Raw genomic sequence first — 27,230 nt, 5'->3', positions numbered from 1 at the left:
CGCCATATTTTCTCTTTCGTGCGCACGATAGAGCTCGATGAAAACTGAATTCTACTAACCCGTTTCACCACGAGTGGCTGTGTAAGGTTGCAATATTGTGATATTTTATTGGTAAGCCGTGTTGTGTCCGTTTATTTCCTTTTAAGCAGTACCTGAATGCACAAAGAAGTCACGTGACCTCTATCTGTTCCACCATTTTGTTGACTTTCTCGTTGGTAAAGGCGAGCGGGATAGGCCTTGGACGTGGTGTACTTTTCGTTAGCGAATGCCAGGGGGAGACACTGAGCCTTCAGCCCCGGTTGACAGCTAGGCGCCTCGTGTTGACAGCCACAGCCCTGCCATGTGTGCTGCCTGTTTCGCGGAGAACGCGGAGTTTAAAAAATATGTCTCAGAGCTCTGCTTTTTGATTAATAACTGCACTCCTCTTCACATATACGTGGTTCAGTTCCTGTAAACTGTGTTACGACATGCATGGTGTAGCCATGACGGTGCCATTCATGGGGAAGTTTCATTCGTGTAGTGCAGCACGTGGATGTAGTCTTCTTTTCTGGAGCCATATTCCAAGTATCTTATTGGTTAGAAGCGTCGATGGCAAGAAAACGGTGACGATAGAGAAGTTCAGTTATGTTTCTGAAAATTGGGCTTAAATTACTGTTATGAAAGTGTCTTATTGCAACTACTTATTCTTGAATTTCCTTCATAATTGCATGAGTTTGGCCCACTGAGATGTCTGTACTGTGGTATTAGTCGGATTTTTTTTTTTTAACACTATAGTATATTGTTCTGCTTTTACTCACGTGTTTTGAGATTACACATATTCAAATTATATCCAAATACACAAATTTGCATTTGCCTGTAGACAGATTGGTCTGTATGTTTTGACCACAAAGCCTTTCATTTAGAGTTTATACCTGAAATGAAAGCTGTTTTTCTGATTGTACACAAAGTTTAAGTTGCTCATTCATTACCTGCTCATCTGGTCGGCCCCACTGAATTTTTCTAATTCACTTTTATACACCCCCTGAGATGCCTCAGCAGACACAAACATGATCCACAGATGGGATGTAAAGCAAGTTGAAATCCTGCTTTCATACCCTCCTCAACCTGCTGTGCACATACACAGCAGAAATTACATAACAGTGTGACAGAAGAGATAAAGAGGACAGTTTTACTACAAGCCTGTGCGTGGCTTAGCTCCCTGACCCACATCCTGTCCAGGAACAGTGGGGTGTTGTTGCACTGACTAAATACCCAAATGTTGGCTGAGAGTTATGTTGTTCTAACTTACCAGCAGGCACAGTTTGTGAGTGTTTGTTGCGTCACAATGCATATGCATCACTTTGTCTCTTTAATGAATCTTTAATTCAAAATTTTAGCTTGCAAGTGTAACCAGAATCTAAATCAGGTGGAAGTTTTTGTTGTTGTTGTTATAATATAATCAAGGGACTAATTTCATCAGCATTTAAACCTTCAAACCTCTGGCAAGCAATTAACTTCTGACACAATCTATTTTTGCAATGCAACAGGACATCTTTGCTTGCACCATGTCCTGCATAGTGTAAATAGTTTGTGTGTTCCAGTGGCCGTTACCTTTACACTCACATTGAATTGTTCCATAACGTCTGGGGAAGTTAAAAGGTAAATCTGTAAACCACGTTTTTGACTACAAAATTAAAATGCTTTAGAGATGGGCTTTGTCCCCGCGACGCCACAATTTATGATTCACAATACATCAGCCAGTAAATCCTCCTGTCTTTAATTATAATTTACAGAATTGCCTCAATGTTTTATTTAGTATGATGCTAAGTCAGCAGGAAATGGTTTACTGATGGAGGGGAAGGGGGTTGAGGCTAGTTTTCCCATCTGTAACAGTAGATGTCCTTATTCACCTAGAGAAGTCGCCCCCTGCTGGCTGTCAGGTATACGCTTTTCAGTCCTGGAAGCTACATCTATCCTTCACACTGTTTGCAGTCATGATTTCTCTTTGTGTGTATTTATTAACACACAAAGTATTGAAGTTTGTTTAATCGACTAACGGTCTTAAATTGAGTGATTTCTAGAATTTTCACTGATTTCTGGTAGTGTTACTAAAATGTGTGGCACAGTGAAATTGGATGCTTCTGTGCAAACAGGAGAAACATGTAAAGCCAAACAAAACACAGCCACCAAAATGCTCCGTGTGGATCTCCTTCAAAAAAACCAAATGGACAAAAATGATGTCTGGTGCACACTATGTCCATAAAGCTACCATATTACAGCTCGACTACAGGGTCATTTAACAAGTATTAGGTATGGGCATGTGTCAAGTTAACCTTTGTTAAATTTAAAATGTTAATACTTTAGAGGGGGCTTGCATTCGTGACCACTTTAGCTTTAAATTGAAAGGACGTCCCCCTCTCCCATACTAATCATATAGTACTTATGCACCTGCGTGATGCCGTGTTTTGTGAGGGTTGATATTGAGCGACATTGTTTCTCCACTGAATTTTGAGTGTTGTTCAACATAAATCACTCTTTCTCATCTGTGGAAAGCTAGCAGTACTTGTGGATTTTACACAATGTGTGTGCTTGGATTTGCTGAAATGCACCACCCTCACTTCCTCGCCTTCCTCTGGGCACGTTGAGCTGAAAACACCTGCTGGAGGCCACACTTTTGTTGCCATGGCAACTTTTATTGGAGTCATCTATTTTTTTCTTGGGAACATTTAATGGAGGGAACGCGTGGTGCTGTGAAAAATAGATTTTCATTTGTCTCTCCTCGATCTGCATCTGTGACCGTGACAGAAAGCAGAACTGCCACTGAGTCCCAGAACATTTTGTGTGGGAAGAACAAGAGAATCTGAGGTTCAATATTAGATTGTGTTTTCTCGGGTGAAAAGCCGTTAGAAGCTACTTTGTATCCAGTTGTTTTTACTATTTGTGCCCACTTTGCACTAGATGTGTCACAAGACCAAAAACGTTGTCTGTACCAAAATAATAAGTCAAATGCATACATTACAAATAGAGGTGGGAATCACCATACATCCCACGATACGATATTATCACAATACTTAACGCACGATACGATATTATTGCAATTTTTAAAAATATTTTGCGATATTCAGATTCTGTACATAAAGGTAAACTTTATCAATATTCATTTTATCTAATATCAAAGTCTCACACTCAGTCTTTCTCTCATTTCAGTCAGTTTTATTGTTGACAAACTGAACGGTTTGTATTACAGTCTAGTCCAACTTAACTGAATGCAGCCATCTGCTACAATTATAGCTATTCTGAACTATGCAATTTATGAAAACTATGCAGCCCCTTCAGCAACTGAAGAATTTGACAGTAAATTAAAACAAAATATAATTTTACATTAAATAAAAAAGTTTTAAACTTAATTAAAATAAAACATGTCTTAAATTAAAATAAGTAAACTGTCATGTTTATTGCTGCCAAAAAACAAGTTAAACACATTTGGACAGTGAAGGAATGTCAGGATTCTTGCTCAGAAAAAGGAGCTGATCAACATGCTCTGAAGTCAGAGTTCCAGTACACAAAAACTTTTTTTTTGTAACAAAATATCGATTTCTGCTCTCCCTGTATCCATACATTATTAGCAAACAAAATATCACGATACTACACAGTATTGATTTTTTTCCCCCACCCCTAATTACAAAGCATAGTGTGCTAATACATGATCATGAATCATCATATTCTTATAAAATGAACAGTAAGCCTACTAATTAGCTATTAGAGTAGCTTTGCATGATCCACTGCTCAAACTAATTCTTTGCAGCCCCTCAGTTAGTCCTTTGCGTAATGCAAACTGTGCAAGCTCCTCTAAATTTAAGCCAGCTTTCTTCCTATTGGCTGCATCTTACAAACAAAAGGCTTGACCTGAAGTTGGGAGTGGCCGCTGTGCTCACCCTAAGCTGGTTCCCTTATTTGACCATATGAGAGAGATCTGCTTTCACTGACATCATGCAGAGCCAGAAAAGAAATTGTATTCAGATAAGTGTGGAGCCTGAGCATCAGGCCTTGTATGATACTGGTAAATATGCTAAACTCATCATTTGAACCTTTAGCTTTTTGTAATATGCTCATTTCATCATTGTAACTTGATTGTACAAAGCAGGACATAAGAAAAAGCATAAAATTTAATTTACTTAAAGTCCCAGTTTCTTATTTTTACTTTTTTTGGAAGCAAGACCATAAGGACAAGTAATTTTCAGCATCCAAAAACTGTCGAAAGTTCAAACAGCATAATGGCACATCAACTTGAAAGTTTGGCTAACACAGGCTTTTGCTGTGGGTCCCGTAATAACCTGGTTCACTTGTTCTCATGTGCCATTCACAAAATCCTTTTATCCGACACTCGCTCAACTCCTCTGCAGAGGAAATCCCAGGCTGTGAACCATGCTTGTGAGGATCACAGCTGTGAAAGATCAGGATATCTTTAGGTCAGAGAAGGCTCAGAGCTGCCTGCTGCAACCTGCCGAAGCAATATCCTTTATAGAAGCTCGCAAAGGCAGGTCTGGGCCAGGCTCAGGTTTAATTGGCACCTTACGTGCACGCTTTATGCAGGTTCCTTATCTCACAAAGCTCCTGGGTTCATCAGCATGTCAGACGGTAGGGTTCAGAGAGGGCAGTTTCTTTGTGGCGGTTTTATGAGCAAACGCATCCTTCACTGTGCCAGTTAAACACTGGATCATGTAGTTTACATAAGCTCATGTCATGTCAGTAGACAACGCTTTGATAAGCAGTACTCTCTGAGCTCTAACAGTTGCTGAGTAACAGTGCAGACAACAGTTAAGTACATTTTGTAAGAAATGTATTTCAGTTGAATACTAGTTTGGAGTGGTTTGATTTCTTGCATCATTGTGCTTCAATTTTTGCTTGTAATTATCAATACAGGCTGGTGTTTCAAAGACTTAAACTATGCTTTTAATTTAGATATGAGAAGTTTGATCTAAATGTGCGTGCAAAGCTTAACTTTTAACGTTTTAAGTCTCTGAGCTCAGAGAACCACAGCTTCTGCAGTTTGGGTTTAACCCAGGAAGGACTTTTTAAATGTACAATGACACAGAGCTGTTGGCTAATTTGCAGGAAGTTGTGTGTTTGTGGGCAGTGAACATGGCTGTGTGAAATTTTTAATAAGTGTGCCTGCCCAGCCTGCTCACGCTCGCAGTCGCAGCCAAATCTGGCGCTTTGTTTTTGTCCTTACCCTTCAATTTGTGTAACCGTGCCAAATTTAGTCTTGGTTGAGAGTGCTATTCAAGCTTTAGATTGTGATTAAGTTAGTGCTTGGTAAAAAGTTGTGTATTTCTCTCTTGTGCTCTTTTAGAGCCTGCGGCAAGCAGGAAATGCTGGGATTTAGTATGTTGTGGATGATGTCTAAAATCCTCAGTGGTGAACAATTTCACAGTTGACACAATAAGATGTTTTTCTTGGCGTAGACGGTGCTTGATGGGTTTACAAGGGGCAGATGGTTCAGCTCTGGGCACATGCTGTGTCCTTTGATGCCAGTTCACAGCTCTGATATGGTTCCCCTGTTACTCCATGCAGAGCTCCTCGTGGCTTTGAATTATATTTAAGGCAGTTCAGACACCCATGCAAGTGTGGAAGTGTATAAAACTGAGTCGTTGTCAGGGAATGCTTGTTTGTGGTCATATTTGCCAGGCGCAGTTGGTAACTCTTAACATTGACCCACATTTCAGACTCTAGCCAATAAACTGTAGTTGAGAAAACGCGTGTGAAGTGTAAAATGAGTAGGAGCTCTGTTAAAATACTTGTTAGAGCAAGACGGATCTTGAGTTGGTTTGACTCGATTGGCCGTCTGTTGCATCAACCACAAATAAAAGGCCTACAGATATTGTGCGCTACAGAGTGAGCGTGCAGTGCTAGTAAGTTGCAGTGTCTTTCATGCAGAGCTTAATGCCAGTGCATAAGCGAGAGCTTTGCTTAAACTCCTGTCATTTAGTAATAACACTGATTCTGAACTCCGAGGAGCTAGGGCTGTTCGATATAACGATATATATCGGATGACGATCTTAAAAACGTCTATAGTTTCATTTTACGCTATCGTTTGTTTCAGGGGTGTCACAAAATAAACTGTTTACGGCAATATTTTTTCATCGTTTTAATGGTCACTGTAGTGGCTATATTAATTTCTTAAAGTTCTCTCTTTCTCTTATATTTTAATAACCACACTACGGACGGACAAGCGCCTGTTTTTATGCGTTGTGGTTAGCAACAACAATGGTAAAACCACCGTGTGTCTGCTTGTTTATTTTCCACATAAACCTTTCACAAGAAAGCTCAAGATCCTGTTGAGACCTTTCAAAATAAACTGAATCACGTGAAAGAGCAGATTATTTACGGATGAGAATTAAAAAAGAGCTGCCAGGTGCTAAAAAAATCAACCTTAGACTCAAACTTTAGAACAGGCTTTTCCCCGCAGCACGCCGTGTAATAAATACTCACAAAGAAAACGGCGGCCGTTACAACTTATGTCAAAAAATGTATCGTTTCATGCATCGGTTAAAACACTCGACTCAGGGTACATGACGCGCAGCTGGAAACACTTCCCGCAAGACGAGCTGCCCGAGAGTCACAGAATTTACAGAAAATGTTACATTTTTGTGATTTATATCGTTATCGGGACGATGGGATTCTTATATCGGGATATGAGATTTTGGTCATATCGCACAGGCCTACGAGGAGCAGTATGCTGTTTGGAAAATTAAGACACTGTTTTATACAGGGGGAAAAAGATTCATGTTTTTGTGGGATTCTTCCAAACAACATATATTTCAGGTAACTATCAGTTGTGTAATATGAAAACATTTTGTACTTGCTGAGTTCAAGAGTCAAACCGTCTGAGTCATTTGCCCACGTTTATGCTTCTGCTGCCAAGTTGGAGTACCAGATTTGCTGCTGAAGAAACTTTGCAGGTATTTTAATATGATCCACTGGCTCAACATAGGTAACAGAATATCTGTAAACTTTTTTCTTCTCTCTCCATTTGTTCCACCTGAGAGATGCAGTAAATAATAATGAGTCATTGTTGTGAGTGATAGTGGGGTTACCTGAGGGGTGCTCAAAAAGAGGTGTTTGCCACAAAGCACATGCTACAAAGTCCAACTCGGCTGACTGTGAAGCTCACCTTTCCAAACTCATTGACATGGCAGTGCACTTGCTGATACTCCTACGCTGTTCTCCTGCTGATGACTCATTTCTCTGAGACATCATTACTGTGTTGGCATACATTATATAGACATAACAAACTATGATAAATATTATGCTTTGCCTGCCAGACAAGCCTAGACAAATGAATTGAGATTAGGTTTAAAATGACAGCTAAGAAATGCCACACAAACACTGACAGATAATGAGCGAAGGGAACTGGAGAGGATTCACACCCAGGAGGTGCAGGATGTTCAGACGAGTGCGATTTTTATTTTGACCCAGCGGCTGACATGTTTGTCTATGACTTTGATGATGAATACACCCTAGAGGAAGAGGAAATGTTGGCAGCACCATATGAAGCCAGTGAGGGTTTCACAAGGGATGGAGAGATGACCATTCATGTAGCAGGCCTTTCCTGTTTTGGAACATTTTGTATTTGAACAACTGCCATCATGCTTTGCACTGACAAATAAGATTGCAGTAGCTGATGTTTATATGTTAAGTGTAAATTTCTGTTTTGTTTCTGTGTTTATTTCATTCAAAGGTTAGTGTGATAAAAGGATTGTAGACTTTAAACTGGTTTGCAGGGGGTTTCCTGCCTCTTAAACAGGTATACGAAAGGCTGGATTTACAAAGCTGAGTCTGGGGTTCCTTATTTAACAGAAGTCTGTGATTGTTCTTGTGGTATCTATTGCTGTTTGATAACCAACAATGGCGTTTATGCTTCACTAAATGAAGCCCAACTAAGAAAACATTACTATCCTGGTGTTGATTTCAAGGGAGACAAAAACTAAACTAAATCCTGGTTAATTTTGGGTGTAAATTTGAGTATAGATTTTTTTTCTGGCACAAGATGTAAACAGTACCTCAGTCTACTACCAGCCAAAATATTTCAAACATCTGCATTGGCTCAGAATTTCATAATTCTGTATTTCACAGTGTGACAGATGTTTTAAACCAATCAGTCGGAACAATAAGCAATGCCAGTGTTTTTTGTATTATTTCTTCTGTGCCAGGGAACTAAAGAAATCCCCAGAATGAAAACAACATTTAGGCAGCGCAAAATTGAGCCAACACAATAGATAAACATCAGCCGCTGCCATCTTATTTGCCAATATACTGATGAAAGCCAGCCAGACCATAAACATTGGCCAGCCTAAGACATTTGCAGAAAAAGGCTAATATCAGCCAGTCCTGACGTGCATCCTTTGGTTTTACATACGGATTCTCGATGTTATGTACATGAAACATTTCACAGCTCTGTCCTCGCAGACCTTCCTCTGGAGCTCGTCCAGTGAGAGGTTTAGGCTGTAATCTCTTTAATGTGAGAGGTCTGAGGCCACAGATCACATTTATTATCCTGTTAAGTACAATACTTTAAGCACTTGGCGTTCTTTAACATTGGACTGCTTATGGTTATTAGTCCTGTGCAAGCACAGCGAAACGATATCATGCACCTCATAATGAAACAACTTTTGGTCTTAACTAAATCACTCATTGTCATTGTTTCCATTACACACTGTTGTACGTACATGCAGATGCACAACAGGATGAAATGAGGGGGGGTGATGTGTAAAATGAGTATTGAAGTAATTAAAATATTTTTTTTAGTTTGTCAACTTGTAAACAAGATGGTTTAAGAAAACAATCCGGAGTCTTTTTTTTTTCCTCCTTTTTTTTTAAATAATTCTTTGTGTACAAATGTCTCTTGACAAATCAAGATACTGTTCACTGCAGAAGTCTTTACATTTTTTTCTAAACAGCGGCTTCTTTCTCTCTTTCAGGAGCACCATCTCCAGCGGGCCATCTCGGCGCAGCAGGTATATGGCGAGAAGCGGGACAACATGGTTATCCCCGTCCCCGAGGCGGAGTGCAACATCACGCACTACGAGTCCCTCTACCCCGGGGAGTTCAAAATGCCAAAGCAGCTTATTCACATACAGCGTGAGTAGCAGGCTGCGTGCAAGTGGATTATCTTCTTAGCTGTGTTAGTGGTCTGTGAGCATGTGGTGATGTTGCCGTTTGGCTGCACCGGATGGCTTCAGGGTGTTTATTCTGCTGATTGAGAGATTTTAGTGTTTGTGGTTTTGATGAGAAACCTGTGAGTAATTAGAAGCGCTTTTCTAAGAGATGTGTATTTATATTGTATGTTTTGTTTCCTGGACGGTTTTCTGAAAGTTAGAGCTTTTTCATGTGGACATATTGACACACATAGTTGTTGCTTTTTTTTTTCTTAACAAAACTTTAAGATCAAGTCTTGTTGCTTGGCATTTACTGTAGCCATGAAATGTCCTGTGTTCGCATTAGTGAAATGTCAAACTTTGAGACTGCTGTTGCAGATACTTTCACCATAATTTGGCAGTCATCTTAACATTTTAAATGTAGGGGCTTTTCCAAATGCCACTGGCTTTGACAGGTTAATGTGTTGATTACAGTGGCTCTGATAGTGGCTGTTCAGTAAACATCTTATTTTTCACCCGAGGGCCACAGTAGTGACAGCCACTTTGAATTTATTTTCTGCAGAATCTCAATGTCAGATTGGCAGGGCCAAAAAAAATACAAAGCCAGGGGCAATATTTATGTTCAAATGGTAGATTAAATTCACATCTCATATTTGTCCTAAAGTGTTGCCTTATTGAATGGGTGAAAGCACACAACTAAACTGAAGCACAGCGCTTTGTTATGATAAAATGCTGTTTATTTTTTGAGCAAAGTTCGGCTGCAGTTGGCTGAAGATAAAGGCTTCAGCAGTTCATATCCTATGGGTTGTGTTATTGACATTGCTTGAAAGGCACTGTTGCTAAATACAAAATGATGGTGAATTATAAAGTCTCTGTATTGTAAGCCCAGGCTTTGCTGACTGAAATGTGTCATAGTCATCTAATATTGATTCATCAATTTGATACACACTGCAGCCTCTGCTGGTATTGTTCAGAAAAGTGATGTTTTGTTTAGTTCAGCAGCCTCATTCCTGCAATGTCTTTGAAATATTTTCTTGGCTGCATCTGTCTCTCCAGTAACCAGCTCTTTATTTTTTTTTCTTTTTCTTTTTTTCCCACAGCTTTTAGTTTGGATACAGAGCAGCCAGACTATGACCTAGATTCAGAGGATGAGACGTTTGTGAATAAGCTGAAGAAGAAAATGGAAATCACTGCTCTGCAGTTTGAAGAAATGATAGACCGGCTGGAAAAAGGCAGTGGACAGCAGGTATATGTAACCCTGTGTGGGGAAAGTATTGCTTTGCATGCACACAAGTCTTTTTATTCACTTTACACCGAATAAAATGTACACTCTGAGTCACTTTTTGCATTACTCCATTATGTTTAACTTGTATTTTAGTCATTTGAGAGGCCTGTCATTCTCTTTGTCAGTGGTTTCTTTAAAAGTTACTATTTCTGACTTTTCTTTGATGAATAAGCAGTTCACGTGACATTGAAAAAGACAAAATATGAGTTTATGTGATGTGCCTGAAGGCAGCGTGACTGCTTAAAATCTAAAGCCTTTGTTTTGTTGTGTCTTGGTGTGTTCATAGTGACTGCTTGTTTAAACCAGCTGGACTTAATTATTACACATAGCTGAGCACTGATTTCCAGAATGATGTGGCTCAGGCCATTACACTAACTTGGTCTGGCCTGTGTTGCTCTGTAGCTTGTCAGTCTACAGGAAGCCAAACTGCTGCTGAAGGAGGACGATGAACTGATCAAGGAGGTCTTTGACTACTGGAGCCGGAAGAGGAAAACCAGCAAGGGTGGCTGCCTCATCCCCAGCGTCAAGCAGGAGAAGAGGGATGGCTCTAGCACCAGCGACCCTTATGTGGCCTTTCGCCGACGGACAGAGAAGATGCAAACTAGGAAGGTAGGACTTTCTAGCCAAAAATGAGTAAGATAAAGGCAAATAAAAGGACATAAATTATGCTGACCTACATTTTATGTGCATATTTGAGTTGTAGAAGTCTACTGGGGCTTCACCAATCCAACTTTTGAAGATAAAAACCTAGAACCCTTGTATTATCTTTTTACCAACGTAATTATATAAGCAGTTCCCATGGGATTTTGGTATGGTCCAAACATATTGGCTTTAAAGTGGTTCAGATGAGGCAGATAAATATTTTGTCCCTACAGTAGTGTTCCCCTAAGATGAAAGATGAGCAGTTGAATATTTCCATACCTTAACCTTTTTAAAGATTTTCAGTTAAAATGGAAACTAATTTAAGGTGGCATCCACCAGACACCTCACGGAATGAGATTATCACAATATTTAACTCACAATATGACATTATTTTGCTGTTTAAAAAAGATTTTTTTTGATTGTGTGATTTGCTGACTATTGCAGTAACATTGTGATTAATCACCTTTTTTCTATTGCAGCTACGCTTCTGTATTGATACAGTATTCACAAGCAAAATATTGGAATTGAGATTTCTGACACTGAATCATCACTGCTCCGTTTTCAGAATCGAAAGAATGATGAGGCCTCATATGAGAAGATGCTGAAGCTGCGCAGGGACCTGAGTCGAGCTGTCACCATCTTAGAGATGATCAAAAGAAGAGAGAAGAGCAAGAGGGAACTGTTGCACCTCACACTGGAAATTGTGGAAAAGAGGTAAGAAAGTTGACTAAACTGCACCTTGTCAGACAAGTAGTTGCTATAAAGGAGACCTTTTCACTTGTACTCTCAAACCGCATGCCCCACTTATCTGATTGGATGAGATTTTCAAAAGCGGGTCATTCAGGGTAATAGCTAACGGCTGTGCCCTTGTCCTGTTTTGGGAATGCTTTCTGATAACATCTTAAGAAGCTGAGATGATAACAGCGTGGTGTTTTGGACAGTGTATATGTGGTGAACCTCCATATTTGATTAGCCTGTTGTTTACTTGCCAAGTCTGAAATTCAGCACAATGCTTGTCTGCTTGACCGATCATACAAAAGTCAACCACATATTTTCTATAAGGCCAGGCTTCACTGCTCCTGTTAATTGGGGTCACAGTTAAATGCACTTTTCCATGCAAAGTTCACCTTGTTTATTCAGTAGTGTTTGGACCACATTAGCTCAGTGATGTCTGGGTCCTGGTCAAGGCTTTGCTTTCCCCAGTCTTTTAACCCTTTAAGACCTACCATAGAACCAAGTCCGCCAGAGCTTATATTATATTTTTACATGGTGTGGTGCCATTTTTGGGAGCATTTCAAGTTGCTATACATCAATACAACAATTATAGCCCAGATTTTAATAATATGTATTCATTAAGTGCATAGTAATTACATAAATTGCAAAAAAGTGCAATAAACTACAAAAAAATTGAAAATCGTTTTTGCTTATTTAACATATATTTCTAGTTAGAGAAATTTAAGAGGCTTATCCCTCAAAACTGTAAATACAAAAAAGTTGCACAAAATAGTTTCCCACCACAGGAAATTTATTTTGAGTGTCTTCATAGTTTTTGAAATACACCAATTTTTATACACTGCAGGAAAAACAAAAATAAATATTATAGTGCAAATTTGCAAAAAAGCAGCATATGCATCAAAATAAACTATTTCCAGCAGTGCAATATGAGTCCTAAGCATCCCAGAAATGACACAGAAAGTCATAAAGTCAAAGATAACTTTTAAAAACGGTATAGGCCCTGTGGCCCTGATGGTAAAAAAAAAAAAACTACATTTCCGCGAAAATGACGTCACTTCCGGTTTCGGGCAGGTAATGGCGGACATGCAAAAGTTCGTGCTGACGTCTATTCCAACGTAGGAAGTGTTATGAACAGCTGATCGGATCGGCAAAGCGTGTTTCTGGAATATTATGTTTTTGTTGCTGCAAGTGCTTTTTATGCAGTTTTTGCAAAGCTTTATGTGGAAGGAAACTGTGACCTAGGACAAGCTGATGGCATAAGATGTAAGTACAACTCCTCCGGTTTCATATGCAAAAAAAATTATTGCGCTAGCTTACGTGGTTGCAGAGCTACTGGGATTTAAAAATAGTTACACAAAACAGAGCGTGCCCGCTCCGACCGGCTCTAAAGGGTTAAGCAGTATAGTGGACTCTATCTCTGTATTATAAAATATAAACTTTGTGTTTTCCAAACTCCATTTTGGATTGTCCTCCCTCCACCCCCCAGTGGAGCCTTTGCAATCCATCTAAACATGACATCCGAATGGAATGAATTTACTCTGAAAGTAGCTGTCAGCGTGAGCTTAAATTGGACCCTTCTCCTTGAAGTGCTTTTGATTTGTAGTGACATTTCAATTTCCTCTTGTTATCCCGGCCTGGTTTCTGCCTGCACATCACAGCTAGTGCTCACTCTCAGACTGGACCACTCTGTTCCCAGTTGGTAGTTTTTCCCGGTCACTTTATGATGCTATGCTGCTGTAGAGGGGCTCAGGTGTAATGTCTGGTGGGTGCAGTCTGTCATTTGTGTGTCTCAAGCCCTTACTGTGCATCGAAGTTTAGGTTCTTTTGTGTTTAAACTGTGGTTGCATGATGTTAGCAGTTATACATTATTCATGGTAATGTTAGTGATAAATTGAAGTAGTTTACACAAATTTCCAAGCTTAATATAGTCAACTAAAACTATGTGGGAGATGCATCTGTTAGAGCCCGAGCGGTCTTCATGACAGTATGTCATCTACAAAATTCAAGACTGAAGCGAATAAAAACAACTTAAACCTAAGTGTGTAATATTTCGTATTATTATGTCTAATGTTATTGTTAAACTGACAATGTTGCCTGAAGTAAATATTAGGGATGCACTGATCCAACTATTCATTTCTGATCCGATACCAGTCTTAAGTAAACAAACTCTGCTCCACACTCTGAAACTCGGAAACATTCTATATTTCTAAGGCATCCAACCCGCCATTGCTTTGCTGTTAACGTCCTCTATAACACATATGCAGCAAAAAAAGAGAAGTCATCACCAGTAAAAACCGGGCACTCTGTCCATCTTCACAGATCTGGAGTTGAGTGCACTGTTACTTTGTATCTGTACACTTCCAGCTTCTTTATTGATGCATTATCTCCTTCCGGCAACTCATAAACTGCTGCTGATTTATTGTGTAGTAAACTGGATCAGCTATAGATGGGCTGTTGTCAAATATCCGATTGAGCTTTGTTTTACCAATAATTGTTCATACTGACTGTGTGAGCTGATAAAGCTGAAGTTGGCAGGAGTGCAGTTGTAATGCTAAAAATTAGGGGTGCAACGATACTCGTATCGATATTGAACCGTTCGATACAGTGCTTTCGGTTCGGTACGCATATGTATCGAACAATACAATTTTTTTTTTTTTTTTTAAATTTATTTTATCAACTTTTCCTCTGACGATGCTGTCTGTGTTGAGCGCTCAGTGAATCTGAATTCGACGACTCTGCCTAGGCTGCACTGTCGAGTGCAGATCTACTGAGCGCAGCGAGACAGAAGCTAAGCTCGTTGCAACTTGGCAAATTGAACCTCCCCCACCCTCATTCAGATCTGGCCTTTGGAACTATCTTGGTTTTCATCTGAAGCATGACCCTGATGGTAAGCGCGTCATGGACTAAAGTAAAACAGTATGTCGGATGTGCCATGCAATGCTCAATTACATTGGTGTGAACAAGTGCGTTAGCGCAGTTAGCTCGTTAACGTGTTGACGCCGTCCAGCCCCACGCACGGGGCGATCCGCAGTAACTCGTTAACGGAGATTTGCCGCGTTATGGCGTTAATGTCATTTTAACGAGATTAACGCTGACAGCACTAGTGGGAACACAACAAACATGACCACATTTACGCCGACATCATCCTAGAGCAAAGACAAGTGGAAGCAGACAAAAACAACAAGCACGCATGCTACAAACTTCACCCGAGTCATTTAGACAGCAGTTAGCACATGATTCTCCTTATGGGGACCTGATATGTTTAATATGCTGCTGAGAATATAGCCCAGAAGAAGCGTTTAGTATAGCTTTTATTTTGGAAAGAGCCATTTCTCTGTAATAAACTCTCTTTTCCAAAGATGAGTGATTTCTCGATCAGATTTATTTTTTTATTATTTTGTTGTTTCAGCAACATTAAATTTAAAAACTGTACTTTTGAGTTAAAATATCTATTTATAATTTTAATAAATGACAAATTAAAAAGGCATGAACATTTTTTGTATCGAAAAAAATATCGAACCGTGACACCAAAGTATCGAACCGAACCGTGAATTTGGTGTATCGTTGCACCCCTACTAAAAACGTTAACTTCTTTGCTTTGATTTTCCTCATATTTTGCCTTTCTCTCTGTGTCCACCAGGAATGTGTTGCCAGACTTTGGCAGTGAGGTGATGGCAGAAGCACTGGCACAGCGGGCTCTGGTGAAGCCTGTTTACACCATCCCCATCATTCCCCTGTCCAGCAGTAACCAGTACAGACATCAGGACCACTTGGACATGAAGGACTACAAGAAAGTAAGGACATGTTCATCAGGAATCGTACAAAAAAAAAAACAAAACACACATTTCCCTCCTTTCAGGTGTGTGTGTGTGTGTGTGTGTGTGTGTGTGTGTGTGGAAACAGAATGGCGAGCAAACTACGGGAAATTGTATTGACTTTGAATTCGTCCTTTAGTTGAGTCGATTCACTCAAGCTGCTTAATGCTGTACTCTGTATTGCCACACTGAGTCATATCAGACCTTGGCATTTTCATTCTGAAAGGGTGCATGGTTCGAAATGACAACTAGGTCTAAATTATTAAAAATAATTTCCCTTATGGACAAGAAACTGCAAATTTGTACTTAAGTTTATTATAGTATAACAGTTCTTAACAACACACAGGAGCAAATGTTGGACAGTGTTTTACCACAATAAATATCCTGTTTATCCGTTAAATGTAATGATATAAAGCTAAACGTCCCTTTGTTTACATATTATAGCACTTAATTACTTTGCACAGTTGTGACCTCAGTGTCATCGGAACTTCATTAGCTCCAGTGTCCACCAGCTCTCCCCTTGCCCTGCAATGAGACACTCATTTCCCCTTCTTTTATCTTCTGCCTCCTCCTCTTCCCCTTTTACCAGCTGGCTGACCTTTTGCTTTTATTTACACACGTTCATTTTCAGTTTAACTCTACCCCTCCTCCCTCGTCACTCCAACCCTTATTTTTTACATTGATTAGGCACAGCCGTTCTTCACTGTAGCCTCCCTGCCTCTCTGTTTGCTTTGTCCCCAGAGTGTAAGGACTGAATGAAATCCTACTAATCCTAGCAGAAGTTGGACCGTGTTCAGACAGGGAGGGGTTGTCCCACTGGGGAAGTTTGGGGGTGAAAGGTGGCACTGGGTAGATTTAGGAGGGAGGGGGAGGACAGCCATCTGGCTAGGCAGCGGCATCTGGCACGTGCCACCATCTGCATATCAATGCCTCTCTTTACTTGCTGTTGTTTCTGCACACACTCTAGGCGCCTGTGCACAGACCACCAACACTCAATTGCCGCCAGCAGTATTGTGTCGCGTATGAAAAAGTGTTCTTGATTAAACAGACTGCAGTATAAACATGTTTTCATTTCCTTTCCTTCTTCACAGCCTGAGAAGACGGAGGCAGTTCGAACCAAAAGGAAATATGAAAAGAAACCCAAAATCCTGCCTATGTCAGCGCCTCAACATTCAGGGCCCTCTGTGTTCAATCCCAAGGACCTTAACCAGTATGATTTCCCCAGCTCAGATGAAGAACCATTCTCACAGGTAACATTTGGTTCCAGCCCTTCGGTTGTGATGCAATTTCAGTGGGATTTTTACAGAGACTAATATTACACATGAACAAACATGGAACAGAAGTTGAAAGCAGTGATATTGTTTGTTCCATCTGTAAAAACCATGTTTGGCTAGTAATACATTTCTTATTTTCCCTTTAGGAGGGCATGAATTGAAGTCCCTAGCTTTTCCTTTACTTACATTTTTTTGTGTCGTATAGATCCATTCAGGTTCCTCAGAGGCAGAAGAAGAGAATGACCCAGATGGCTGCTATGCGTTCAGGAGGAAGGCCGGCTGTCAGTACTACGCTGTGAGTGCCCTCCTGTGACTCCTGTGCTTCTATTTATAGTGCCAACAGCAGGCTGGCCAGTCTGGCTGCTCTCTCTTCCACACTCTACTGGACAGAACAATGCAATAATGAAATCACCTGTTTTATTTTCAACTTCTGTTTGTTCTCAGATCTAATCGTTTTTTTGTTTTTTCCCCTTTATCTTCCCTCAGTGTCGTCCAGACGAGAGTGGCAGCTGGCCCTGGGTAAGCCCGTCAGATGGTGGGCTCGGCGACCCACGCTTCCGCTACTGTCTGACCTCGCTGAACATCCCAAGGCGCTGCATAGGTTTGTCAAGGCGCCGTGTGGCCAGAGGCGGCAGGTGAGTTCAGTCTGGCTGTTTGTTACAGAGCCTTTGAGGGTCATGCATGTGTTGATCATTTGGGTAAATCAACCCGCCCCACCCCACTCTAACAAAAAAGAAAAAACAGTGTTATTTCTTTAATTATTTTTGCGACGCACTTCATCCCTTGTTGCTGACATGAAGAACAATAAGGGTGACACGAAGGTATTACTATTCATGGTTTTCATGATGTACCAACTTCTCCAAATTCTGGAGAAATTAAATATGAAATGTGTTTAGGAATGTTGCCAGTATCAAATGGAGCAGAGGAAATTGAGCCAAGTGTTAGCTGTCACTGCCAAGGTTGTTTACCATTCCAACTCTTTGGCAGGTTACCAGCGACCGTTTGGCAGGCACATTTTATTATAAATATCAAGCTGGCAGGTGAAATGAACATGACGGTCCCATTTTAGGATTTACCTGTCACTGTAGCATGTGTTTAGTTTAAAAAACAAAACTTAAATGTGCCCTGCAGCCTTTTCTGATATCTCCCCAGTATTTACACAGACGGTTAAATACACCGAGCTGGGTAGCAGCTTCCTCAGTGCCAGGTGTGAAAGAGACCAAACGAGGGTCACACAGTATCTGCTCCCCGGGCACACATGAGATGAGCAATGTTCTGTTTGTGTCTGCAGTGGCCTTATCAACTTCCCCAAGGGAGATTGAAGGATTCCTCTAGCTCTGAATTGAAACATCTTTTCAGTATAATGTACTATGGTAATACTTGATCGTGTTAGGAAGCATGGAAAGTGGGTTAACAATAGTGTGGCTGTGGGGTTTGTAATGTCAGTGACGGTTCAGTTGTTTGCCTTGTTTTGTTTAAGAGGATGTGTGTAGGTTGATAAAGTTGTTTTGTTTTTTTTTAAGAAGATATTTTGTAACAAACATTCTTTAAAGGTGTTAAATTGTTTTAAAGTTGGAATGGTCTCAAATGTTTTCATTCACTTTTTAACTATACATTAAAAACACAAAGAACTGATTTGATTATGTTCAGTTTTAATGTGTATTTTAACTGCAAGTTGGTCTTAAACTTCAAATAAAGTGTTATTTAAAAAAAATAAACTCTTAACTAAAACCTGTAAGACATACGTATAAATTGTAGTACTGTGCTTCAGTGCATTGTGTTTTGGGTTGTTTTCTGACATTTCAAGCACAATTTTAAATATTATAAAATCTTAAAATGTCTCTGTATGTTCTTTACTAGGGCTAGAACATGGCCTTGCACAGTTTGAGTGAAAAGGCTGTACTTCTAACAGCAGTTGTCTCATTTTTTACCCAGCTGAACCTATGAAGTAATAAGCTAGACTTATGTCATTACAAAAGTATTCTGTTTTTCTCATGAAATAGCCCCACTATATGAGGTCCTCTCCAGTGAACATTTTTATTATTTCACAGGGAAATGCTTCACTCAGTGCAGTCATTATCGTAGGACCTTGATGTTGTGCTGTTAATGACTAGAGCATGTTTTTCATGTAAACAGACCTTTAATGACTGGTAGTAAAAAGCTCACGTAACATGTTGATGTTTTAGGATCTTGTTGGACAGAGCGCACACAGATGTAGACAACATCTGCCAGAGCCTGGACTCTGACCCAGAGCCCGAACCACTCGCCTCACCACTTCAAAGCTCTCCGCTCCACATCTCCAACGCCAGTACCTCAGAAACCAATACCTCGGACCCAGCCAGCTCCTTCCACCTTCCCCCATCTTCATCACCCCTGTCGTCATTAAAACCGAAGGACCTCAGCCAGATTCTTTTGAACATTAAATCTTGCCGCTGGAGGCACTTCAGACCACGGACGCTATCTCATCACCCTTTGGGTGGAGATTTGTCACGCAGAGGATTTAGGGATTTTAGTTGGACTGTGTCGGGACTAAACCGAACCCTGTCTGGAGGAGCCAGCGCCCAGAATCGCATTGGGCCAGCCACCACTCCTGTAAATGGTAAGTCACTTGTTTATTCTACCATGCTGGTTATTGTTTTTTAGGGATAGGTTTACATTGCTCGGTCACAAGTGTCCCTACGCATGCAGTTAAATAACATTAGTTGTCTACATGGCTATAAAAAAAGTATACTGAAAGGTTTAAATCACAAATGTGGGACTCTCTGGGAAGGCTGTTTTCACTTTGTGTTTATTGTCATAGCTCTGAGTGGAAGATGGTAAAACACTGAATTGTGTGTTCGAAGAAATTGGTTCATCTGAGTAAAATATACATTTGTAAGACAATCTTTAATTGGAAATAGGCCAGCACATAAAATGTACAGGCAAATTTTGTTTTCGGAAATGTGTTGCTGGCATCAAATTTAAAAAAAAAAAAAAAAAAAAACAAAAAAAACAGTAAAATGTTGGTTTTGGAGCCTTGGTACCACTGAGGATCACCTCATCTTTAAACAGTGCTTGCTTGGAGGGCGCTGAAATGAGAAAACCAATTCTTCTAGTTTTGAAAGCAGAGTGTTATCAAATGCTGGTGTAGATACAGTGCTATGCTGTCATGTAACTTCATTACTGAAATTTTGGACTGTGGAATAATAACAGATCTCGTGGGCCATTCAGTGTCCAGTTTTTATGCAGACAGTTTTCCTTTTTAAACCTTAGTCTTACTTAAAATTAACTAGGGCCTATTGGAGACTGCTGTACATCTATGCATTGTTTTTCTTTGCATGGTAAACATTTCAGTTGCGTTCAGTGATCCACTGTGTTCACTGACAGTGGTTTTAAGAGAGGTCCAGGAATAGATTTTTCACTACAGAACCTGCGTTAGTTTCCAGCTTTGGCTGCTGCATCCAGAGATTTTTATTTTTATTTTTATTTTTTTGTCTTTTGGTGTGCATTACACAATGTTGCTATTGGTTTTTTTGTTTGTTTGGGGTTTTTTTTGCCAATGATCAGACTTTTTTTTTTTTTCCAAGTGTTTTGAAGTTTTACGCTATGTCCCAACAGTTCTATAAACACATTCTGTGCTCAAACGAAGTTTATTATGGCATCAGGAGTGTGCAGCCACTGCTAGCTCCATGTCACAACTATAAACACATCATTTTGTATTTTACTTACACACACACACACACACACACACACACACACACACACTCTTGCAGGAAGAAGTACAGTTTTGTTTTCAGTTAATTTTACAGCTGCTTTAATTATGGGTGTTCAGTCATCTTCTAAGAATCTGGAGACTTGTTTGGAGTGGGGTTTGTAGAGCACCGTGCTGTACTTTATGATTGTTTTCTTATTGCTTCTTGATTTTGTCAGTTTTCAGCTCATCTTGTGTTTACAAAAACACATCCTGCAGAATTGTTTTTCTGGGTTGCACATGGAGCAGTGCAGTTAAGTTTATCCACGCATAATGCAGCAATAATGGTGTTAGTTGGCATTTATTTTGGGATGTGACCCGTGTAACATTTTTTGATGAGGCACCTTAAAGGTAGATTGCTCTGCTCATGCCTAGTAAAATCACAAACTTTGTACGTTCCCCCTTTCCTTTTCATACATAAAATGATATGTTCCCCTAGCTTGGGGGTTTCATTTAGAACATGGCTTTTTCTAAACAGATTTGTGATATCCTGTGAAGTGAATCAATGCTGGAGATAGGAAAACAGGGTGGTGATTTCAGAGACTGGGTAACAATTTAAAGAGGATATGAATTTATCAGAAGCCTGGCTTGACTTAGTTTACACTTATTTGTTTGACAGTACTGGCAAGTTAAAGAGGAAACTCTTATTGATTTTATTGTGTAATGACAGAAATTAAGCACAGATGAAACCAGTTTTTCCTCCATGTCTTCTCAACATTTTGCCTGCCTTTACAAAAAAGGAAAGAAATGTGACTGCCAGGTTACTTACTCACTATCACCAGTTCACTGTTTTGCTGTTCAGCCCTCACAGCTCCTGACAGTGCTTATATCTGTAAGGGATGCTGTAAACAAGTACGGTCAACTCGGACAGATACTCCACCTCTCTCTGTGATGGGACATTTTAGATAAGCAACATGTAAAGTTTAGTCAGCTGAAAGCTGTGAGGAGCAGTGCAGTCCTGCAATACTTTGGTGTAGGAAATAAGTGGTTTTCTGGCAGCTGTGTCAGAATGAGCTGACATGTAAGAATTTGGCCCAAGCAGATTTGTTCAGACATTAAGCGTCATACATTGCAAAAAATCCTCAGTTTAAGAGGAGACACAAATTCATGGGGCTTGTGTGCTCATATTGTCGGTCACAAGCCCGGATAAATGGGAGTGTTGCGTCAGAAAGGTCATCCAGTGTAAAATCTGTGCCAAACTAAACATGTGGATCCATCTACTGTGGCTGTCCCTTTAGTAAGTAAAGAAAGAACCAAAAAAGAACCAAATTTCTTTATATTTTAAATATAATTTTAATTTAAAATAAGTCTGGTATCCCCTGCAGGGTGTAGCCTCCCTCACCCTGTGACTGGGATAGGCTCCAGCTTCTTTGTGACCCTGAGTAGGATGAGTGGTTAAGGGAGAGTGAAATAAATAAATGGATAAAATACAGAGGTTGGGGAGGTGGGGCGCACAAGGTTATCTGGTAAGGAGCTGGTTCCTGACCAAGCAAGGGCATGAGGGCACCTGTTAGTCTAGCTGATCTATGAATGATTTTATTGACCCAAAATTAACTAAATAGTTGAGTTAGGGTTTTCAGAGGGGGGCAAAGACACACTACTTTATAGGACAAACTTCCTAAAAAGTCAGTAGTGAACATTTATACCAAAATTTCAGCTTTTTTTTTTCTTTTTTCAATTATTCAAAAACAAAATCTTATTTTTAATTAAAATGTCTTTTTTGCCTAGCCTTTGCTGCCACCTTTGAAAAACTTGAAATGAAATGTTGATTGTGTGCATGTCCACAGCTTGGAGTCATGAGGTGGCAGTCATTTAATTGGATAATTGGTGGATATCTGAGAAGCTATTTAGCTTCAGATATAACTGTAAACTACATTTTCTTGGGGGTTTTGTCTTCTCTTATTAAGCATTTGAGCTCATTTTTTCAAATCATTGAGCCATAGTTTAAACCTGAATAGAGATGTTGCTGTTTACAATGCAGTGTAAAACAAACTATGTATGAAAACATGAAATATGTCCCTGTTTGCTATTGTTATTCTTGTCCTAGCTTGATACGGTCTCGGTCACAGGTGCAGTGTTGTACACTGTTGAGCTCTCCAACATGTGGCCACAAGCCCTGCTAGCATGAACCTTATATCACTGTGCATATACAGGTTTGAAATGTACAGTCAGGCCCCCAGAGCATAAACCATTGTGTGACTGTGTTTGAGAGGCCTTCAAACTGGTCTTTCTAGCTTATTATACATTTTTCTGTACCCTGTGGCAACACGCCTACACCAACCAAACCTTTGGATCGTGCTCTCTAAAAGCCCCCCAAAGGAACTACATTTATATACATCTACAGAAAGCCAAGTTGTGTCTATAACTGCTTGTATTAACAATCATTCTTGAATGATTTTGAAATAAATGCTGCATGTATATGTAATTTATTTTAAATTCATCCACCGTGCCGGACCAGCAGATCGGGTTTACTGGCCGCCTACGTTTTTCTTTTGTCTGCTAAAAAGGCGGGAGTAGCTTGAATTGTAACAATATGGAATCATGTTTTAGTTACTTTATTAATAATGTTATATAAAGTATCTAAAGGTGTTTTTTTTTTTTTTAATGTAGTAAACCAAACACTATTTCCCTCTTTTGACATGCCTGCAGGCTATCAGCAGCCAAAGAAATCAACCATATTAAAAAATTACGCTAAACCCAACATCTGCTTAGAAATGTTTTGTTTCAGCTTGTTCTTATTTCAGCACCTTCATTTCTATGTAAAACAAAGTGTTGGTCGTTGGAAGCAGCTGAAAAGATTAGCTTTCTTCATCTTTAAGCATGTTGATGAAGTGGCTTAATAAAGGACCGTTATTGGCGGGCTCTTTTTCTGACTGATGCTAGAAATTTCACAGCTTTAATCTGGGACTTCAAGAGAAACCACAGTCTTTAAATACAACTATGGTATGCTGCTAAATTAACCATCTATTAACTTTACAAATGGACAAACTGATGGCTCTTGCTGCATAGCACCTATAGTTAGCTTTTTTTAAAATTTGCCTTATCTGCTTGCTGTTATCATAACAATAGAAAACAGCTAATATGGCTCCCTTATTTCCACAAAGGCGGACAGAGCACATTAATCCACATGTTTAATTTGTCACTGATTTTTATGCCAGATGAGCTTCCTGTCGCAGCTCTGCCAATTATCTGAGCCTTTAACAGGCACCAGGAGTACACTAGCCTGTGACTCCCAGAAGCTGGGTGTGTTACTGTTGGGTAGCTGCTAAAAGTTGCTACCTTGTATGTATGCACCAGCCAGGGTTAACATTATGGATAAGTGTTCATTAAAAGGAGATGAAACAGGAGTAGTGACCTCTTGTGTTGTTCAGCATTGTAAAGGTGAACTACTGCAGTTGCTAGTGAAGGGGGACTGTGTGCCTGCCTGTCGGCAGCAGTGTTAGCTGAAGTTGTGTGTAAGCTGGAGGAGGCAAAGACAGCACTGTTGGTATCAATACTGTCACAAATGAGTAAATAATCCAATAGTAAGCATTTTCAGGATCAATTTTTATCTGGGAATTGATTTAACAACCATAATCTGCTTGCTGACAGCTGGAGCATAAACACACACCCTCAACAGTCCTGCAGTCTTTACTGCTGTATAGAAGCCAATCGGGCTCAACCTTATATGCTAATAACATTGAGGCCTGCACCACCAGCATCACTTTCCTGCTGTTTCCACACTAAGCGAAACTGCAATCTCCCAGTAACTTGAAATATTTCATTAACATGAAAATACTGAATACAAGAAAAAATCCTCATTCGTAAGTGTTGCTTCAGCCAGTTTGCTTCACAAGTAAATTTGTAACTGCGATTAGAGGAGAAACAGTCCCAGGTGGCCAATCAGCTCTCTCAATAAATTCTTTGCCGTCACATGGCCATGGATTATGTGGAACCCTGTTTAAATGGGCTCAAACTTATCAGTGACTTTTATCTTGTTTCAAAATTTTTCCAAATTTGAAATACATGATTTCTGCACAAAACATTAATTGCAGCTTCACTGAATCAACAGAATTTCTTGTATCACTTTGATGTATACTGCATCTGTAATTGCATGTGATAACTAGGGATGGGGAAAATAAGTAGTGATGTAACCTATTGATTCCTTTTTTGATGTGGGTGTCAGCCCTTAATTCCAAGGAATGTTGAAGCGAAAAAGCGCATTCCCCCATCCTGTTTTTCACCCTTGCCTTTTCTCTCACACAGTGTTCACGGCTGAGCAGTACCAGCAGCACCAGGAGCAGCTGGCCCTCATGCAGAAACAGCAGCTGGAGCAGAGCGAACAGCAGCAGCAACAAGCCAACATTGTTCCTACAACTACCAACACACAGGTCAGTGTAGACTAATACCCTTTCTGTACCTTTTTATTGTAGTAGACGCAGGTAGCTGTCCAGTATTAAGAAGGCAACGGGATTAGGAGGAGGTGGTATTACCACAGAAGTGTAATATTCTGTCCAGAATTGCTGGGATGATTCTCAACACTTGTGTCATTCTCTGCAACCAAGTGGCACATTTAAAATGTGCTTTTCTGGCCAAGTGGTCAAACTAAATGAGCCAGACTTCTCCCACTGATTTACAGCTGAAGGTCACTTCCCTCATCCTTAGGAAGTGGGACACATCCTCATTCCCACGAGCAGCATTAATGCCCTTAGCTGCTTTGGCAGCAAAAGTGCTGAGCTCAGTTGTTTCAGCAGTTTCATACATTTTAACACAGGAGTCAAGCATTTGGCACAGACCCACGTTTTCTTTTTTCTACATGTCTCTGGTTTCCAGGCGCTCATATCCAAGACATTAGACCAGGCCAGCGCCCAGTTTGCTGCTTCAGCCCTCGTCACCACGGATCAGCTGCTGGCTTGTAAGTCCAAAGAGGACCCAGTACCGGTAGTCACGAGTGGAGTCAATGGGATCCTCCCAGGTGCAGGTGAGTGACGCAAATATATAGTCGCTATGTGCATATATCTTTATGTTAGAAGGAGCATGAGCCAAAGATCTTAGGGACAATTTCCAGGATACATAATAGTTGGAGAGACCAATTTAAAGTAATGTCTTTAGGGCTCAATTTTTGGAAATACTTGGTTTAGATTGTGCATTCATGTCACCTCAGAGGCTGGGGAGAAAAAACAAGCCCAAAAACAAGCAAATGACGACAACAAAAAATAACGCTGCCAACAGCCTCACAATTACCATAGTGTTGCATCAGCACCTCTGACAGTGTCAACAAACTTAACATAAGCTTCAGAGAGATGGAAGTTATTGCAGCACTGTTGGTTAGGGTTGCATTAGATTGTGCAGGTGCACCTCTGATCCAAAATGGTATTTTGTCATTGCACAGGGAACTTTATAGCTCTAGGTTTGTGTGGCTGCCTGACTACATTAGCTGTTATCATTTGCATTCATGAGACCTTTTCTTCATCCACCAGGTGTTTTCAAAGGTTTGCACCTATCCAGCACAACAGCAGCCCATCACCAGACCAACCAGACGACGCACACTACCACCACCGCAGCCCCCACTTTCCTCCAACCTTCCTCCAACTCGGCCACCCCTTCGCCCGCAAATGCCGTCCCCACCTCCCTCAACTCCAACCCCGGCGCTCATGCAGCAGCGGCACTGGGGCTCCTGGGGTGCAGCGCTGCCAGTGCCACCCCTGCCACCACTCAGGTCCTCCTCGGGAACAACATCTGTCTGGGCGTGTCGTCGGCCGCCAGCCTGGCTGCACGCCACATCCCCCGGACCCTTGGCAATGTGCCATCCTCTGCCTTAAAGCTGTCCACCACCACCAACTTGCAGATCCCCAAAGTATCTGGAGCAACATCCATGGACATGAGCTCCAGGTGAGGCTTTGCTCAGCATTTCTAATATGTGGCAGGTAAATATAAGTTTGTTTTTTACTAATCTTTATTGTTAAGCTTAAGGGAACTGGGATAATGCTGAGTAAGCATGAAATTGCTAAGTTCTGTTATATGTACTGTACTTACACTGTGCCCTATAAGAACCATTGGACAAATGTCCCACATGCCTCCATAAAGAAAGATATACTTGTTGAATATGATCACTGTGTGAGATTGTGGCAGTCATGTATGGGTTTGGGTTGCTGTCATGTGTAAACAGGAAACCGAAGCCAAAAAAATCAATTAAAATACAACCACGTCCAGCTATCTTTATGAGAACCATTTTTAGTTTTGTGATTACATTTAGTTCAACGTCTTTTTTCACACAATTTCAAAAGCCTGATTAGGTGCTAACACTTGAAGAAAAGGAGGGTTTAGGTCAGGGCAGTAACTCGCAAGCTTTTTTGCCATGCTCTGCTTCAGAAGCAAAACATTTTTACGCCCCACCCCAACAAATGATTTCCTCACTCAAGCTGAGTTTTATTTAAAAAAAGAAAAGAAAAAGACCTCAGTGCAGTAGTATGTCATGTTTAATTCCCCAAGAAATTTTTCTCCATTCAATTTTTTGTCATCCCCCATCTGTTGGTGCCTCAAAGCTTGAGAACTCCTGGGTTAGGTTAAGGGTTTATCCCAGCATGCTCATGCTCAGTTCTTTTTAACCCCCATGAAAGAGCTTTTGACTTT

General features: G+C 40.4%; 1 protein-coding gene across 1 annotated transcript in view; it reads left to right on the top strand.

The window, feature by feature from the left end:
- Positions 1 to 27,230, top strand: part of LOC120741096 (enhancer of polycomb homolog 1-like) — a 33,881-nt gene that overhangs the window by 4,002 nt on the left and 2,649 nt on the right. Inside the window, 12 exon segments of the mRNA XM_040043749.1 lie at positions 8,961 to 9,120; positions 10,238 to 10,383; positions 10,825 to 11,031; positions 11,630 to 11,778; positions 15,440 to 15,593; positions 16,706 to 16,864; positions 17,094 to 17,183; positions 17,375 to 17,523; positions 19,075 to 19,487; positions 24,864 to 24,988; positions 25,431 to 25,578; positions 26,078 to 26,489. Of these exon segments, the coding sequence (XP_039899683.1) occupies positions 8,961 to 9,120; positions 10,238 to 10,383; positions 10,825 to 11,031; positions 11,630 to 11,778; positions 15,440 to 15,593; positions 16,706 to 16,864; positions 17,094 to 17,183; positions 17,375 to 17,523; positions 19,075 to 19,487; positions 24,864 to 24,988; positions 25,431 to 25,578; positions 26,078 to 26,489 (2,312 nt within the window).

The sequence above is a fragment of the Simochromis diagramma genome, unplaced genomic scaffold (assembly GCF_900408965.1).
Source record: "Simochromis diagramma unplaced genomic scaffold, fSimDia1.1 OVJJ01000602.1, whole genome shotgun sequence".
NCBI lineage: Eukaryota > Metazoa > Chordata > Actinopteri > Cichliformes > Cichlidae > Simochromis > Simochromis diagramma.
The sequence above is the reverse complement of the archived record's forward strand: the minus strand, read 5'-3'. Positions and strand labels throughout refer to the sequence as shown.